This window comes from Rana temporaria, chromosome 4 (assembly GCF_905171775.1).
Source record: "Rana temporaria chromosome 4, aRanTem1.1, whole genome shotgun sequence".
NCBI lineage: Eukaryota > Metazoa > Chordata > Amphibia > Anura > Ranidae > Rana > Rana temporaria.
The window spans coordinates 283,783,266-283,799,387 of NC_053492.1; the positions used below are offsets into that span (position 1 = coordinate 283,783,266).

The following is a 16,122-nucleotide window of genomic DNA, read 5'->3' on the forward strand; positions in this document are numbered from 1 at the left end:
CGGACATTTACTCATGCTTGTAAAGTTATTGAAAGGTCCAAAATTATTGCAATTTAGCCTGTGTTAACCCATTACAAAATGATTTGTCAGTAAACCCTGAATTTGTTTAAACCCCTTAGATCTCTGTTTGAGCTGTGGGGTCATGGTAGAAGTTTAACAGAACTAAAGCAATCCATCCAGAGCTATCATTCGGAAAGGATGGTAAGAAAATATAATGACATCTATTTATCTGCTTTTCTGCCTGTGTTCTGTTAGTGAAAATTACTATTTCTTTTAGGTACCTTATCTTCAACCTAACTCAACGTACAAAATCAGCATTCACAGTTTTAATAAGACCTTAACACAGACAGAAAAACTTGTGAAGATTGATGTAAGTATTTCTTCTTTATTTCTGACATGCATTGCTCTGTGATTATTGCTATGCCAGTCCTATGACTGTACTTGTGACTTTTTTATTTTATTTTGTGACAAAGCATTAGAACTTCAAAAAGCACCATGCCTCTTGCTTAACACTTTGGGTGTCTACTTTCCAAAAAAAGGGGGTCTTTTGGAGGGTATTTGTACTGTCCTGGCATGTTGGGGCCTCAAGAAATGAGATGGTACATCAGGACTGATCAATTTTTAAAATATATATACTATAGTTTGTAGACTCTATAGCTTTCATAGAGACTAAATCATATACACTGATTTGGGTTATTTTTACCAAAGCAATGTAGCAGAATACATTTTGGCCTAAATGTATGAAGAAAGATTACTTGTTTGCAATATTTTATAACTGTAGCAAAAAAAAAAAACCCCAGTGATGATTAAATACCATCAAAAGAAAGCTTTATTTGTGTGAAAAAAATAATACAAATCTAATTTGGGTACAGAGTTACGATTTGGTCCCCTCGTTCAGAATATACAGAACCGTGCAAATACAATGCAGACAGTAGTAAACCTGTTCTGAATGTCAGCTGGTTCCTGCTAAAGCAGGCAGACTTTGGGTACGTGTATACCCAGCTTCAGTCTGGGATATTTACGTGGAATTTACGCAGTATGACTTGCCTTGTTCCTGATTCGTGCTTTGGTGGAACAGCCCAGTTAAGTGTTTTTTAGCTACATATTGTACTGTGACGTATTACACAGTGTCTTGTTTGGTGAGCAGGTGTTGGAAGATGCATGTGTTCAGCAAGACTTCTGTTTAAGCTTGTGTGTAAAATGTTACCAGCAGGTCTTCTGCAACCAAAAATTAATTGCACTCGTTAAAGCAGAACTTCACAAATTTTTTTCATCTTTCCACCTATTCAATCTTCTGCCCTTGTTGTTTTAACTTTGGATAGTAAACCTTTTTTTTTCTCCCAGTAAATACCCTATACAGCCCACTTCCTGTTTCTTGTCTGATAAAAAGCCTAGGGCTATGACATCTCTCGCTCTCTCTCTCTCGCGCTCGCTCGCTCGCTCTCTCTCGCTCTCTCGCTCTCTCTCTCTCGAAGGGTGGGGGGGATGAGTCATAAGAGGGCCAATGAGAGCTGGAGGTGTGTGTCTGTGTAAATCCAGGCAGTGAACAGGCAGCAGCTTCAGCTGCCCACAGTTAAAGTGGAGGGAGATTTCTGCAGCATATTTGGCAAGTACAGAATCACAGTATATATAAAATAATATGCAAAGTGGTTGGAGGGAAGTTTTAAAATGGCAAAGATGTTTTTATTACAAATTATGTGAGCAGACTGTAGTTCCTCTTTAAGTAAGTTTTAGTCCTGCGCATAAATTTTGGAATGAATATGGAATAACTGTAAATACAAATCTGTTATTTTCACATGATGAAAACAGGGGATGGAATTCATACCATTTAAAGGAAGAGTGAGTTTACAGAATGCAGAACATATATTCTATGTGTTGGAGGATTATGGTCAAGACCCAAACAATGCATCTGAATTCCCATTGCAGATCTACTTTGGCCGGTGGGTGAGTACCACAGGTTATATAACCATTTTAGACTGTTACTATCATTATTAGAATTTTCCACTCTGGATAGCATTTGAAGTATGTTTGGTTAGAGTCAGACTTCCTTTTTACTTTCACTCTACAATCACTGGTAAGCATGTTATTATTTACATATGAATACTATTTGAGTTATTATGAATCTCTTTTTTTTTTTTTTATGCATGGTACGCAAATGCATTTTATCAGGTTAATAGGTTGTGAATGTGCCTCTGATATTCTGCTGAAATTTATGTTGATTGGACACAGCTGGTCACATGGTAAAGTGCATCTGTTATTGCGATCAGCTGTGCCCAGGGAGGACATTTATGGACTCCCTCCCAGAGAGCCGCGCTGTAGCCATCTTTTGGCTATAGCACAGTACTAAAGTGGTTAAACTGCTCAATGTGTGTAAAACTAACAAATATCGAATGTGTGGAACAAATAAATATGTTCAGTTCAACAGTAGGTGAGAATGCATACTGCAACACCAGGTTTTCTAAGAGACATAAGTGCTGCACGCTTCGCACATGTACAGTAGGGAATCGTCTGAAGCCGAAAGGCTTTACTGACGGTTTCCCTTAGTGGAGATGGTGGCGGCAGCACCCGACAGCCGATCCGAAGATTGGCTGGTGTGTAGACATCATGGGCTCTCTTAACAGGTAAGTGTCCATATATTAAAAGTCAGCAGTTGCAGTATTTGTAGCTGCCGACTTAAAAAAAAAATTTCTCCAGGCTGGAGCACCTCTTTAAGTCTACAGGAATTGTGTTTTTTTTTTTCTTCCCCCTAATGCACTCTATGCATTAGGGTAAAAATGAAAACCCCATTAACTGTCCACCCAAATCCCCCACCCCCACTTGCAAAGACATACCTGACTCCTCTCACAATCCAATGCTGCTCTCTTCCTATTCTCAGTGGAGATTCTGAGAGCAGCGAGAAGCCTTAAGCTATTGCTGCTGTCAGTCAAAACCTGTGAGCTGTGTGTGTCAATAGATGCACAAAGCCAGGTTTGGGTGTGCACCTGTATGGGACCTCATATCTCCCACTCCTATAAACTTTTGGTCACTTCAATGATCATAAGCTTATCTCAGAATTGTTCAGCAGACGCTGCTGAACAATTCTATAAATCTGATCAGCGGATTACAACCCGCTGATTTAGAGTTATTAACTCCTAATGTCACCACCGCCTCCCTGTCCCCTGCCTCTCCACCTAACCTCCACCTCCTGCTGCTAACTTTAACTTGGAACTATCCCCCCCCACACGCTCTACTCCTATACCCTTCGCCCACCCCCCCCCCCCTCCCCAGCAAACCCACCTCCCGCAGCCACCATCATTAGCCAGCATCCCACCTCTGCTGCTCCCGCCAGTTTCAGGTGCTGCTTGGGGGGGATCCAGATGTGACCTCCCAATACCTCTGATCACCCTCCATACTGCCCCCTCACCCCCGATCCATGGCCGCTCCGAGCATCTTTTCTTCCCTCCCGCCAACTGCAGCTTCTCCCTGCACAGATCTCATATGATCTGTCAGCTTGGAGAGCGTGGCAGGGAGTAGTGCTGATGGGGGTGAAGTTGTGACTTGTGGGGACTTGGTATAAGTGTGTAAAACCCCCCCCCCCCCCACTCGTACAATGGATATAGGCAGCGATCGCTGCTTTATCCACCGTCAGCTGATCATTGTAATCCATCTAGTCATGTAAAGTGCTACAGAGAAAGAGACAAAAGGAATAGCTTCAGTCCCTTTCTCTGTCTCAAAAATAAAAAGGGGGGTCTGTTTAAACCTCTCCAAAGACCCCCCCCAAACAAAAAACAAACATAGACCCCCCCCCACCCCAGGTCTTCCCGCACTCACCCCTTCACTGTGACAGTGTCCCCAACCCCACCCCTGCACGGCTTCCTTAGCTTCTCCTTCTGGCCAACCCGATCTGTCTTGATTGGCCAGGAGGAGAAGCCGGAAGACAATAGCAAATATTAATTTGCTATTATAACAATCCCCCCTACTCTTAAAGATCCCCCCCCCACAAACCCTTGAAGGTCCAGTTCTGTCCAATTGGCAGACAACTAGCTGGACAAGACAAATTAATAGAGACCAGGACCCTGCTCTTTTAGAATAATTTACAGCGGATGCCCTCACCCTTCTTCTTTTATGTTGACTCTTCAAAAAATGTAATACACCAAGTCTCTAGGTTGTCCTCCATCTCTGTGCATATGTACATGGTTTTGTGACTAAACGCTTGGTTTGCTGAACATGCTTGTGAGAAGCATCTTCTGTTGTTTGATGGTAAATGCCGTTTTAGGAAATTCCTTGATACATTTATTAAGGATATCTCTGGGGGAAAGGTGCTCCTATCCCACAAGCCAAAGACCCTTACAGCCACTACTTACATACTGCTCAATGAGAAGGGAGTTTTCATTTAACCTCAAAACCAAGTTTTAACCCTTCCTTCCTTCGCAAGCCCTGTGCTCCTAAGCCCACCGAGCTTGCCCAGAAGCCCCCTTCTAAATGAAGGAGATCTCGGTGTCCACTATGGATACCTCTGGGTCCAGGCTGTCATTTCAAAGGTACAACATATAGCTTGTCTCTCTGCTCTTTCCCCACTTCTTGACTTCTAATCTGCCAACTTTAGATCAAAATAAAGCAGATTTTAATGACTGCCTTGAGCCAACTTCAGGCATGAGAAGTGCTTGTACCAGCTCCTTTTGGAAAAATGATTTCAAGGCTTCTATTCAATCCTGTTTAAAGTTTCAAAACCAAATTAGGGTGTCCACCCAATCCTGGGCTTAAAACAGATTTCTTTGTGTACCCAAATTTTGGATGGAATCGACAAGATCTGTCATTGCTCCCTTTTGGACAAGGGTCATTTCTGGCAACAATAGTAGTATTATTATTATTATTATTATTATTATTATTATTATTATTATTATTATTATTATTATAATTATTATTATAGGTACAGTAGACTTACAAGATGGCTAGCTACACATTCCAGTTTTTCCAGTGCATCAGTGCTTTATTCGTTTTGATGTGGAAGACCAACACCTCCATTTTGTAGCACTACCATTCATGCTCCATCTGACCCTGTGTGTTCACACAAGTGCTTGTCCCACTTTTGGCTCCTCTGTGGACCCAGGGCATTCATTTCACATGATAACTGAAAGATCTTCTCTCCCAGGACTCTTCAGCCTGTTTGACAATGTCCGAATGACAATTCAGTTACCCTAAAACCTCCGCTGACTAATCAACTTTCCAAAGTCTGCTGTCCAGCCCTCACACTATCTGGAGTACTTGTGGCTAATCTTGGATGTGTCCCAATATGCCTCCTTAAGGTCCCACTTGTGATCCCTCCAATCCAAAAGGCACCCCTTAAATTGATTCCGTGTGAGGGTTTTGGTCCTTATGGTGGCCATTGTACAAAAGGCTTATATTGACAATAAGTGTAAATTGCTATAATAGAGTGGAAAAATTCACAGCATACAATGTCAATGGTTTGTCATAAGAATAGCCCCAGAACACCCGTGCAGCAAAAGCAGTAATTCCAAAGAATGTGTCGCTGCAAATTTAGAATTTTTGTTTTTTAACTTGCAGTTTTAACCCACTACCCCGATTAAAGCTTTGAAGTGCAATATGTTCTATCCTATATGGTCCAAATATGGCATTTTAATTAAATATTGTGCTTAGTCCTTTTTGTAAGCAAAAAGCAGCTCTTCTTCTTTTTTTCCTCTTGTATGTACCCAGGATATCATTTTAATTTAAATATGTTATGGTCCCCCAGTATACCCTCAAGTCAGGAAGCTATTGTCTTTTTGTTCATGTTTTAGATGTATGTTTGTATATGTGCATGAATGGTTCTAAAACTATAGGGTTCATATTAGCAAGTACCAAAGGGGGGGGGGTGTCCACATGTCTTTAGACCCCAATAGTCCAAGTATATGATACCTATCATATGTGTAATTCTAAGCACTGTTTAAGATTGCAGATGGACAGCGGGAATTAATCAACTCGTACAGTGTAAAAAAACGTCACTTTATTGGAAACACGAGTATGGAGGCCGGCCTGTCCTTCATTATGGCTAACCATGCAAGAGTTAAGCCTAATGATTTAGTGTTCGATCCATTTGTTGGCACTGGTGAGTAAACACTTTTAATTTACAAAATGTCATCAAATTGGTCACAATAACAATTATTTCTAGCCTATCTAAATGAGTTCCTCATCTTCATTGGTCCAGATTTTACCGGCACTAATGGAATTTGCATTAACAGGGGATTACTATGTTTGCATGCAGCAATATGTTCAAGTTCTTTGAATTGATTCCTCTTCCATTGTATAGCTCCAGCAGTTCACCAGCTCCTGCCATGGGATAGACTCCACATTTGTAATACACAGGTGGGCACGATTCTCTAAATGTGAAGAACATTTTAAAAGTGAATATTCCACTTATGTTGAAAATCCCCTATTGAAGTCAGTTATGTAAAAGTCATTGTATTGAGAACAAACAGATGGCTGTTTTCTTCCAAGAAATAGAAGAAGTATCATGCGTTTTCTTTCTGTGCAGGGTTTGGGCAGGTTTGAATGTTCATATATCCAGTGAAGAATTTAAATAGTTGGCAGACATCTAGCTGAATATGAAGTCATGGGTGGGCTGGCAAAGTTAAAAGATCAGTCTGTAAGCAGTTTGAAGTCCTCAGAGAGAGAGATTAGTTTGGTATTGGATTTGTAACATACTCGGTCCTGAAATGTAGGGACCTCACTGGGATGACATGTTGAAACTTATGGTCTGCATTATGGCTCGACTTCCTGTCCTCATGGGCCCATCAAAATGAAAGATGTTGCAATAGGAAGGAATCTGTTAAAAATATCCAGTCTTTTTGGAGGAAGATTCACGTCATCAGTAAGGTCCTTGGTCAGAGGGTTTTGCAGTTGGTCTACAAAAAGATCACTTTGTTTGTTTATTATTTTAAAATTGCCACCTTCTTGGCTGACATGCTGTATTCTGTAATGAAATTAATGGAATAAGCATGCAGGCTGAAACTCTTGGCCAGCCCTAATTGCTTATTTCTTCCACTTCCACTTTTTACTACAGGTAAGACTATAATAAGACTTACCTGTAGCTACCTGGGTCTCCCCTGTAATCAGCATGTGCTGACGTCATCGACACATGTGCACTGAAGCAATGACTCGTTTGTGCCATTGCTTCAGGTAGTGTTCCATTACCAGCGGCTCCCATGCGTATGCGCGGGAGTAATGTCATTGTGGCTCTGGCTAATCGCAGCGCCGGAGCCCACGATACCCGGAAGTAACTCCAGGAGCGATGTTGCCAGCCGGACCAGTGTACGGGGACCGCTGCGGGGGCTTCGATCTAAGGTGAGTATTTCATAATGAGCTAGTATGCCTATCGTACATCACGGGACACAGAGCAGCATAGTAATGACTATATGGGTTATAGAGCCTACCTTCAGGTGATGGATACTGGCACTCAAAGACAGGAAGTTCCCTCCATATATAACCCCTCCCACACCGGGAGTACCTCCGTTTTTTCGCCAGTGTCTTAGGTGTTGGTCACGTACGTGAAAGCTCTTGCTTATGAGGTCCTTTTTTGGACTAGAGCAGGCTAAGAATCCAGATCCGTTCAAAGTGCTTCATAGCCAAAGTGGACGGTACCCGGGCCTCGGTTGGAAGAACAAGGTTTGGCCTATAATGTTTCTCTTTAAGAGAGCTGGACTCTGGGCTCCAGTACTTTGATCAAGTCCACGGCTAAAAGTTTTCTGCTGCCAGGGTGCTATATAGGTCCAGGGGAGTGGTGTTCCTGTCCATGGACCCTGGTCCCTGAAGGTCCTTGACAAAGATTGGGCCTCTTGCATAAGCAACACCCTGCAGCGTGGAAAGGTAAGTGGAGGTACCTACAGAACTTGGTCTGACAGTAGGTCCTCCAATTTTTTTGAGGGTCTATGGGTGGCCTATATTATGCTGCTATGCATGGGCAATGTTGACCACTATGTCTATGGTAGACAGGATGGCTGCTAGTTTACCCATATAGATATCCCCTGGCTGATTCCTACATTATGCTGTTAGGTTGAATGTAAGTAAAACTTTTACCTGTAATGTCTTCCTTCTTCAGCCTGGGTTAATTTTTGCTGAGTCCCACAGCGCTGTGTCCCCCTGCCTGGGGCTTCCGCCCCGCCTTCTTCTCCTGCTGTCCTCCGTCGGACCTGGGCGTGTATGCGTGCGCATGCGCATGTAATGGCGTGCATCTGCGACGTGTGGGCACGCACGGTTGGGGTGCTGACAGCCTCATGTTAAAAGGCAGAGGATTCAGTTTGCAGATGGGACACAGTACACGTGCAGTATCTACTGCAGTTGAATAGGCTGGAGCTCTTAGAGCGGTGACTGGCGTGGACTCAGCAGGGCAGCAGCTCTCCAAAAGTGCAGGCTCACCATAACCCTGAACACACTGTTCCTCAGCAGGTTGTATTGGAATCAGTCTTTGTAGCTCCAGCAACAGTGACCAGCTAGTAACTATCCGGACAGGGAAGGATATTGTACTCAGGGTTTAACCCTTGGAATGATCCCCTCCTCTATTTTTTGTCTGGATTAGTGGGTGTCCCTGTAGCGGTCCTTACGGGCATGGCTCCTAAGGGGTCAGGGACGGCAAAAAAGCAAAAAGGCTCCCCATCGGGCTCGGGAGGATCTTGGGCAGACCTCTATGGCGCCATACTCCCCCGAGACACCAGAGTTTGGCCCTTAGGTTGAGCCATTGGGGTCACTGGGAGCTACAGCTGGTCCAACTCAGGCGCCCCCTGTCTATGTTACAGAGGAGGTGTTGGCTTCCACCCTTGGGGGGTTTGAACAAAGGTTGGCGGCATTAATTGCGGCCGCCTTGCCCGAGAGGAAACGGGCTAGGTCCCCCTCTCCCGGAATTCAGTCCCTGGACAGGAAGGTGAGGACCAGGCGGGAGAGGAGCTAGAGGGAGCAGATTCTGAGGAATCAACTCTAGAGGAGCCTTTCTCAGCCACTCAAGCAGAGGGGCTTTGGATCCAGTCCTTGACGGATATGGTGCGCTCGGCTTTTAAGCTACCCTGGCCAGTACCGGCCGTGAGCGCAGTCTCCTCCTTGGGGTCCTTAAGAGCTCCACAATCAAATTCAGTTTTTCCGATCCATCCTCTATTAGAGAATCTGATGTATCAGGATTGGGTTTTCCCGGACAGGCTCTTTGTCCCCCCTAAAAGATTTGCGAAAGGTTGTTTGGTGACGATCTAGATAGATACATTCAGAAGATTTCAAGTGGGAAAAGTACCCTGTTGCCGGTAAAGAAGAGGGTCCGGGGCCCCACATTTAAACGCCCTCCCTCTCCGGCCCCGGGGACCTCGGCCTCCAGGTCGACCGGGCATGGGGAATAAGCCACAAGGTCAGGCTCCAGGTAACAGGAGACCTTGGACCCGTAAAACCAGGCAAGCTGGCCCCTAAGGCGTCTCTATGAAGGGGCGCCCCCACTCTCTCGGGTGGGGGGGGGAAGGCTCCGTTTTTTTTCAGAGGCCTGAAAAGAGAAGGTTCCCGACAAATGGGTCCTCTCTACGATCTCTTCAGGCTACCAACTGGAGTTTCGAGGGTTCCCCCCTCCTCGCTTTCTGGTCTCAAACATGCCAAAAGACCTAGGAAAGAGGGATTCTCTCCTGGCAGCCTAGGATCGGCTTCTAGATCAGGGGGTGATCGTGGAGGTGCCAGTACAAGACCAAGGCCAGGGATACTATTCAAATCTTTTCAGTATCCCGATTCATTTTCAGAAGGGTCTCTGCCCATCAATCAACTGGAAATCCAGGCAATTCGGCTAGCTCTAAGGGCTTGAACAGCTGAGCTACAGGGTTTCCCAGTCAGGATTCAGTCGGACAACTCCACAGCCGTGGCATACATAAACCACCAGGGGGGCACAAGGAGCTGGTCAGCCCAGAAGGATTACCCCAGCTGCCAACAGATCTCTCCAGGGGAATGGTGCCTCTATACTCAGGTGTTCCGAGAGATTTGCAGCAGGTGGGGGTCGCCGGATGTAAATCTTATGGCGTCCAGGTTCAAGACTAGATAGATTTGTGTCCCGGACAAGGGACTTATTGGCATGCCAGACGGATGCACTGGTGTGCCCATGGACCCAGTTCTCCTTGATATACGCCTTCCCACCTGTGTGTCTATTACCCTGACTCCTTCGCAGGATTTGGGTGGAAGGCAAGCCGGTAATTCTGATAGCTCCGCCATTGCCCCGAAGGTCGTGGTATACACTGATCGTAAAGATGTCAGTGGGGGATCCGTGGTCCCTTCCACTTCAGCCAGACCTACTATCTCAGGGCCCGATATTCCACCCTTCCTTACAGTCGCTAAGTTTAACGGCTTGGCGACTGAATCCTACATCTTAGGAAGGTGAGGGCTCTCCAAGCCGGTGATTGCCACTCTAATTAATGTCAGAAAGCCTCTATCTAGACTAATCTATTACAGGGTCTGGAGGGCTTATGTAGCCTGGTGTGAAACTAGGGGGTGGCACCCTCGTAAATTTGTCGTTGGAAGGATTCTGGAATTTCTTCAACTGGGTGTGGACCTGAAACTAGCCGTCTGCACCATTAAGGGGCAAATTTCGGCTTTGTCCGTATTATTTCAGAGACCATTAGCTACCCACTCTCTGGTCAAGGCTTTCCTGCAGGGAGTCTTGCGGATTAATCCCCCAGTTAGAACCCCCTTGTGTCCCTGGGACCTAAACCTGGTCCTCTCGGCTCTACAGAAACAGCCCTTTGAACCATTGAGGCAAATTCCCTTAATTTTGCTAACTAGGAAGCTGGTGTTCCTGGTGGCCATGTCTTCGGCCAGAAGAGTTTCAGAGTTGGCTGCTCTTTCTTGTCGGGAACCATACTTGGTCATCCACAAGGATAGGGTCGTTTTACGGCCTCATCCATCCTTCCTCCCGAAGGTAGTATCGGGTTTTCATTTAAACCAGGATCTTATCCTTCCTTCCTTTTTTCCAGATCCGAGTTCTGGGAAGGAAAGGTTACTACATTCTTTGGATGTGGTAAGGGCAGTCAAGGTCTATCTAAAGGCTACTGCCCAGATCCGAAAGACTGAGGTCTTATTTGTCCTGCCAGAAGGTCCTAGGAGGGGCCAGGCAGCGTCTAGGGCCACTATTTCCAGATAGATTCGGCAGACAATCTCGCAGGCCTACGGATTAAAGGGGAAGGATCCCCCAGTATCAATAAAGGCTCACTCTACCAGGGCAGTGGGCGCTTCTTGGGCTGTGTACCATAAAGTCTCCATGGCTCAAGTCTGTAGGGCGGCGACCTGGTCGTCAGTCCACACATTTACAAAATTCTACCAGTTGGATGTTAGAAGGCGCACGGACTTAGCCTTTGGGCAGGCTGTTCTGCAGGCTGCTGTTTAGATCCCCGCGTCTGGGGGCGCCTATATGTTTATATATGATTTACTTCTGGTTTCCCTCCCCTCATTTGGCATTGCTATAGGACATCCCACATAGTCATTACTATGCTGCTCTGTGTCCCGTGATGTACGATAAAGAAAAAGGGATTTTTAACAACAGCTTACCTGTAAAATCCTTTTCTTGTAGTATATCACGGGACACAAAGCTCCCGCCCCTCTTGGGGAATATTGGGTCCTGTATTGCTTGCTACAAAACTGAGGTACTCCCTGTGTGGGAGGGGTTATATAGGGAGGGAACTTCCTGTCTTTGAGTGCCAGTGTCTATCACCTGAAGGTAGGCTCTATAACCCACAAAGTCATTACTATGCTGCTCTGTGTCCCGTGATGTACTCCAAGAAAAGGATTTTACAGGTAAGCTGTTATTAAAAATCCCTTTTTTGCAGTGTGTTCAGGGTTTTTTTTGTGCGTTTTTACAACCACTTTAAGCCCTGAAGCCATAAGTCCAAAATGACAAAGGATATTTTTTAAATGTCAGTAATGGCAGCTTCTTTATTTGTTTCATTACAGTTTCACTTTAACCAATTGCCTCTCAGTATAATGTTGTGTTTTTCTCTTTGGAGCCAATCCTGCATTGCCTAAAATGACTGTATCCGTCAGCATGCAAATAAATAAAAAAAGCAGGGCGCACAATATAGTTTTATATATTTAATACGTGGCTGTTGGGAATCGGTATACACGTTTCATGCCTCCTGCTTTTAAGTTTAACTTTGTGTTCCTAAATACATTTGATAACATGACCTGACCACTATCCACTAGACATATGCTCCTACTGTACTTCCAATGCGATCTAACCATTGAAAACAACTGTGTTGTGTGTGTATATACAAATTATTTGTTTTAATTTTTTCTTTGCAATTAATATTTTTTTTTTTTTTTATAAAATTCTTATCATATGTATTGGTGCTGACTTACTGTGGCACCGTAATAATTCCGTACCCCTTATTCCCTTGATATTAATTTTGGGGTTAGGTGCCTTATCTTTTAGGACAATTGACCACTTCTTTCAAATGTCCCATTTGATAACATGAATTCTTTATTGCCTTATAAGGTTTGTCTGTTTTTCTGGGTCTGGTGTATTGGGGATCTAACCTCTATGCCTCTTGGGCTTTTTGCCCCACCTCGGTCAGCCCCTTCCCCACCTACTCATATGTAAGGAGGGCATATCCTTCTGCATTGTGTTTATTGTATGCCAATCTGGGTGTTGTGGATTTCTACTATTCATGACCGTCCTCGCTCCCCTAGGGTGACTGGAGACATTAGTGGATGCCTGGTTACTCCTGAGGAGTTTGAATCAGGAGTCACTGTATTCCCGCCTAAAGTGGGCTCATAATTCTTAGTTTACGCATTCGACTTTTTATTTTTTTTATGGTTTTGATGGGTGAGCCTCATCCCTGTTGAATTTAAAATGCTCTTATACATGTTCTTTCTAGCTTTCATTTTTTATTTATTTATTTTTTGTAATTCCCCTGTTCTGCTTGTCGGAAGCAACAGCACACTGATGGGCTCATCACTCTGCTGCTTCTCCTCCCAGCAAGGTCCTTGTGCATGAAGCACACCTGGGTTATCCCTCCCTCTTACCTGCTATACAGTATAGGAGATTATAAGAGGCTATTACCAAGTCAAATTCAAGTACTTGCATGCATTTAAAAATACATTATATCTTTAACTGAATAACCAGCTACATTCAAGTTTTTATCTAGTAGAGGTAATATTTAGGTCACTGCAAGACCCTACATATTTGTTAACTTTACCTTGTAGCATAAAAAAATGCCCAATGTATGTTGTACATTTGGCTGGCCACAAGAGGGCAGTATTGTATAATATGTGTAACAAATCTTGTAAGGCAGTAAACGTGTAATATTTTGATTATTTGATGCTGCTAAGACCATTGAGTACGTAGAGTGAGAATCACAAATGAATATATTTGGAAGACCACTCTTTAGGAGGACGTTGGGCATCCTTACTCTAGTTTCACACACTAGACCTAATTAGACACATTTTACAGATGTGCCTTATATGCATATTTATTTGAAATAATCTTTCTGAATATAATCAGTAAGAGCCTTATTAAAAAAAAAAAAAATGTGTATTCTATATTTGTATATTTAAGTCTCACATAAGCAGTTTAATGTAAGTAAGACAATATTGGATACGTTTACACTTATTTGCTGTCGATCTTTCAAGTACACCTATCATCAGCTCATTATATCTTTTTATTTCCTTTAACAGAAATATAGATGTAAACATATTTGTCAGCGCCTATGTTATGTATTAATCACAAAGACATAAAATGTTATGAGTATATCTGGGTGGGCCTCTTTTTTTTTTTTTTTGTGACCTGAAGTGTTGGCAGCAGATGACTTGCCAAAATGTCTAAAAACTAGCAGATTTAAAGTTGTTACTGTGGTGTTGTGCATTCAGGTTTCCCAAATATTTAAACAGTTTCCCTTTTTTACTTTATTAACATTGTAAGTTTTTAAGTCAAGAAATTAAATTTTATATACATGTTTTGTTATGACATATATTTAAAGCTGGAAGAAAGAAAGGGGTTTGTACTGCCAATAGTCTGTTCATTTCTTTTATCTTCTAACCCGCACTGAGAAAAATGACAGTGAAAGTTTGCTATTGACACTGCAGACACAAACCTTTCTTCTGATTATTCTATGTAAGCTTCAACAGGCCTCATTAATCAAAAGGTCTGAGGAAAGCAATGTTCCAAGCAATCTGTCACCTCACAGCAACTAGATTTTTCTTGCTCAGTATAGAGGTGGTTACTTATAAAAAATAAATAAAAAAAATGCAGGAAATAAAATGGGATTTTAATTTCTTCCTAAGGCAGTCCATAGATGATTCGATTTGCTCTCCCTCTTTCACAGGTGGAAGGAAAGAAAATCGCTTGATTCCCCCATCGCTGGAAGAACACAATGATTACTGCTAGCGGCTTTGGCCACCGGCAGTAATCGCATGTGAAAAATCAGACAGGCTGGTTGTACCCAAGTCGATGAGTACAATAAGTCGGCCCATACAGTGCCTTGCAAAAGTATTCACCCCCCTGGGCCTTTTACCTGTTTTGTTACATTACAGCAGGGATTTGCAATTAGCGGACCTCCAGCTGTTGCAGAACTACAAGTCCCATGAGACATAGCAAGACTCTGACAGCCACAAGCTTGACACCAAGTGGCAGAAGCATGATGGGACTTGTAGTTTTGCAACAGCTGGAGGTCCGCTAATTGCATATCCCTGCATTACAGCCTTTAGTTCAATGTTTGTTTTTTTATCTGAATTATATGTGATGGATCAGAACACAATAGCCTAAGTTAGTGAAGTAAAATTTTAAGAATATATACATAAAACAATTTTTCAGAAATAAAAAAATAATTGGCATGTGCGTATGTATTCAGCCCCTTTGTTATGAAGCCAATAAAAAGCTCTGGTGCGACCAATTGCCTTCAGAAGTCACATAATTAGGGAAATGATGTCCACCTGTGTGCAATCTAAGTGTCGCATTATCTGTCATTACATACACACACCTTTTTGAAAGGCCCCAGAGGCTGCAACACCTAAGCAAGAGGCACCACTAACCAAACACTGCCATGAAGACCAAGGAACTCTCCAAACAAGTTAGGGCCCTTTCACACTGGGCGGATCAGTAAGCTCAGCGGGGATCGCTACGTATATCCCCGCTGAGCCGGCGGCTGACAGGACGGTCCCCGCGCACTGTGCAGGGACCGCCCTGTCTTTTCTCTGCTCTCCCCTATGGGGGGATCGGATGAACACGGACCGTGTGTTCGTGTTCATCCGATCCGCAGAAGGAAGAAAAAAAAGGGTTTTCTTCCGTCCGCATAATCGGATCTTTGCGGAGGCGGGTAATTACAGGTGTCAGCGGATGTTTATCTGCTGACATCCGCAATCACATAGGGACCAATGTATGTCCCTTTTTCATCAGCAAACGGATGGATGAAAATACGGACATACGGTCCACACATGTGAAAGGGGCCTAAGGGACAATGTTGTTGAGAAGTACAAGTCAGGGTAAGGTTATAAAAAAAAATATCCAAATCTTTGATGATCCCTAGGAGCACTATCAAATCTATCATAACCAAATGGAAAGAACCTGGCACAACAGCAAACCTGCCAAGAGACGACCGCACACCAAAACTTACATTCAGTCATTGCCCTCCGCTCTAATCCTTCAGTGTTCACTGGAGTGCCTGACTAGGGAGAATGCAAGCATGGCTGGCTCCTACTGTCTGCTGCGAGCTGAAAGGCAGGGCCACCTGTCATATATTGCAGGAAGGTAGATCCCGATAATATTGTCATGATCTTTCACAAGCCTGGCATGACTACACCATTAGTTGATAGCAGGTAGTAGTGTGCTATCAGCTGACTCTGGGTCACAGATGAACATGTCTCTTCTAATATTTAATACTACAAAAAAGTGTACATATGCATGCTTGTCTTGTTTAGTAAATATGCTGCAGTTTTGTTAAATCAATTATATCATATGTAGATGATCTGAATTATTATTATTATTTTTTTTTTTAGGTGGTCTTTTGGTACCTTGTGCTCACTTTGGTGCTTATGTATGTGGCACGGAAATTGATTACAACACAACGCATGGTCGAGGTGAGTGACTGACTATTTTCTGTGCAAAGTTATGTCTAAAAATATAAAATTGTACAGTAAACAAGGTTTTTG

The 16,122-nt window shown here is 43.5% G+C and overlaps 1 protein-coding gene across 1 annotated transcript in view; it reads left to right on the forward strand.

Moving 5' to 3' along the window:
* TRMT11 (tRNA methyltransferase 11 homolog) overlaps positions 1 to 16,122 on the forward strand; it is a 76,328-nt gene that overhangs the window by 18,786 nt on the left and 41,420 nt on the right. The window contains exons 4-8 of the mRNA XM_040350379.1: positions 120 to 201; positions 278 to 370; positions 1,810 to 1,944; positions 5,929 to 6,085; positions 15,970 to 16,050. Of these exons, the coding sequence (XP_040206313.1) occupies positions 120 to 201; positions 278 to 370; positions 1,810 to 1,944; positions 5,929 to 6,085; positions 15,970 to 16,050 (548 nt within the window). The remainder of the gene's footprint in view (positions 1 to 119; positions 202 to 277; positions 371 to 1,809; positions 1,945 to 5,928; positions 6,086 to 15,969; positions 16,051 to 16,122) is intronic.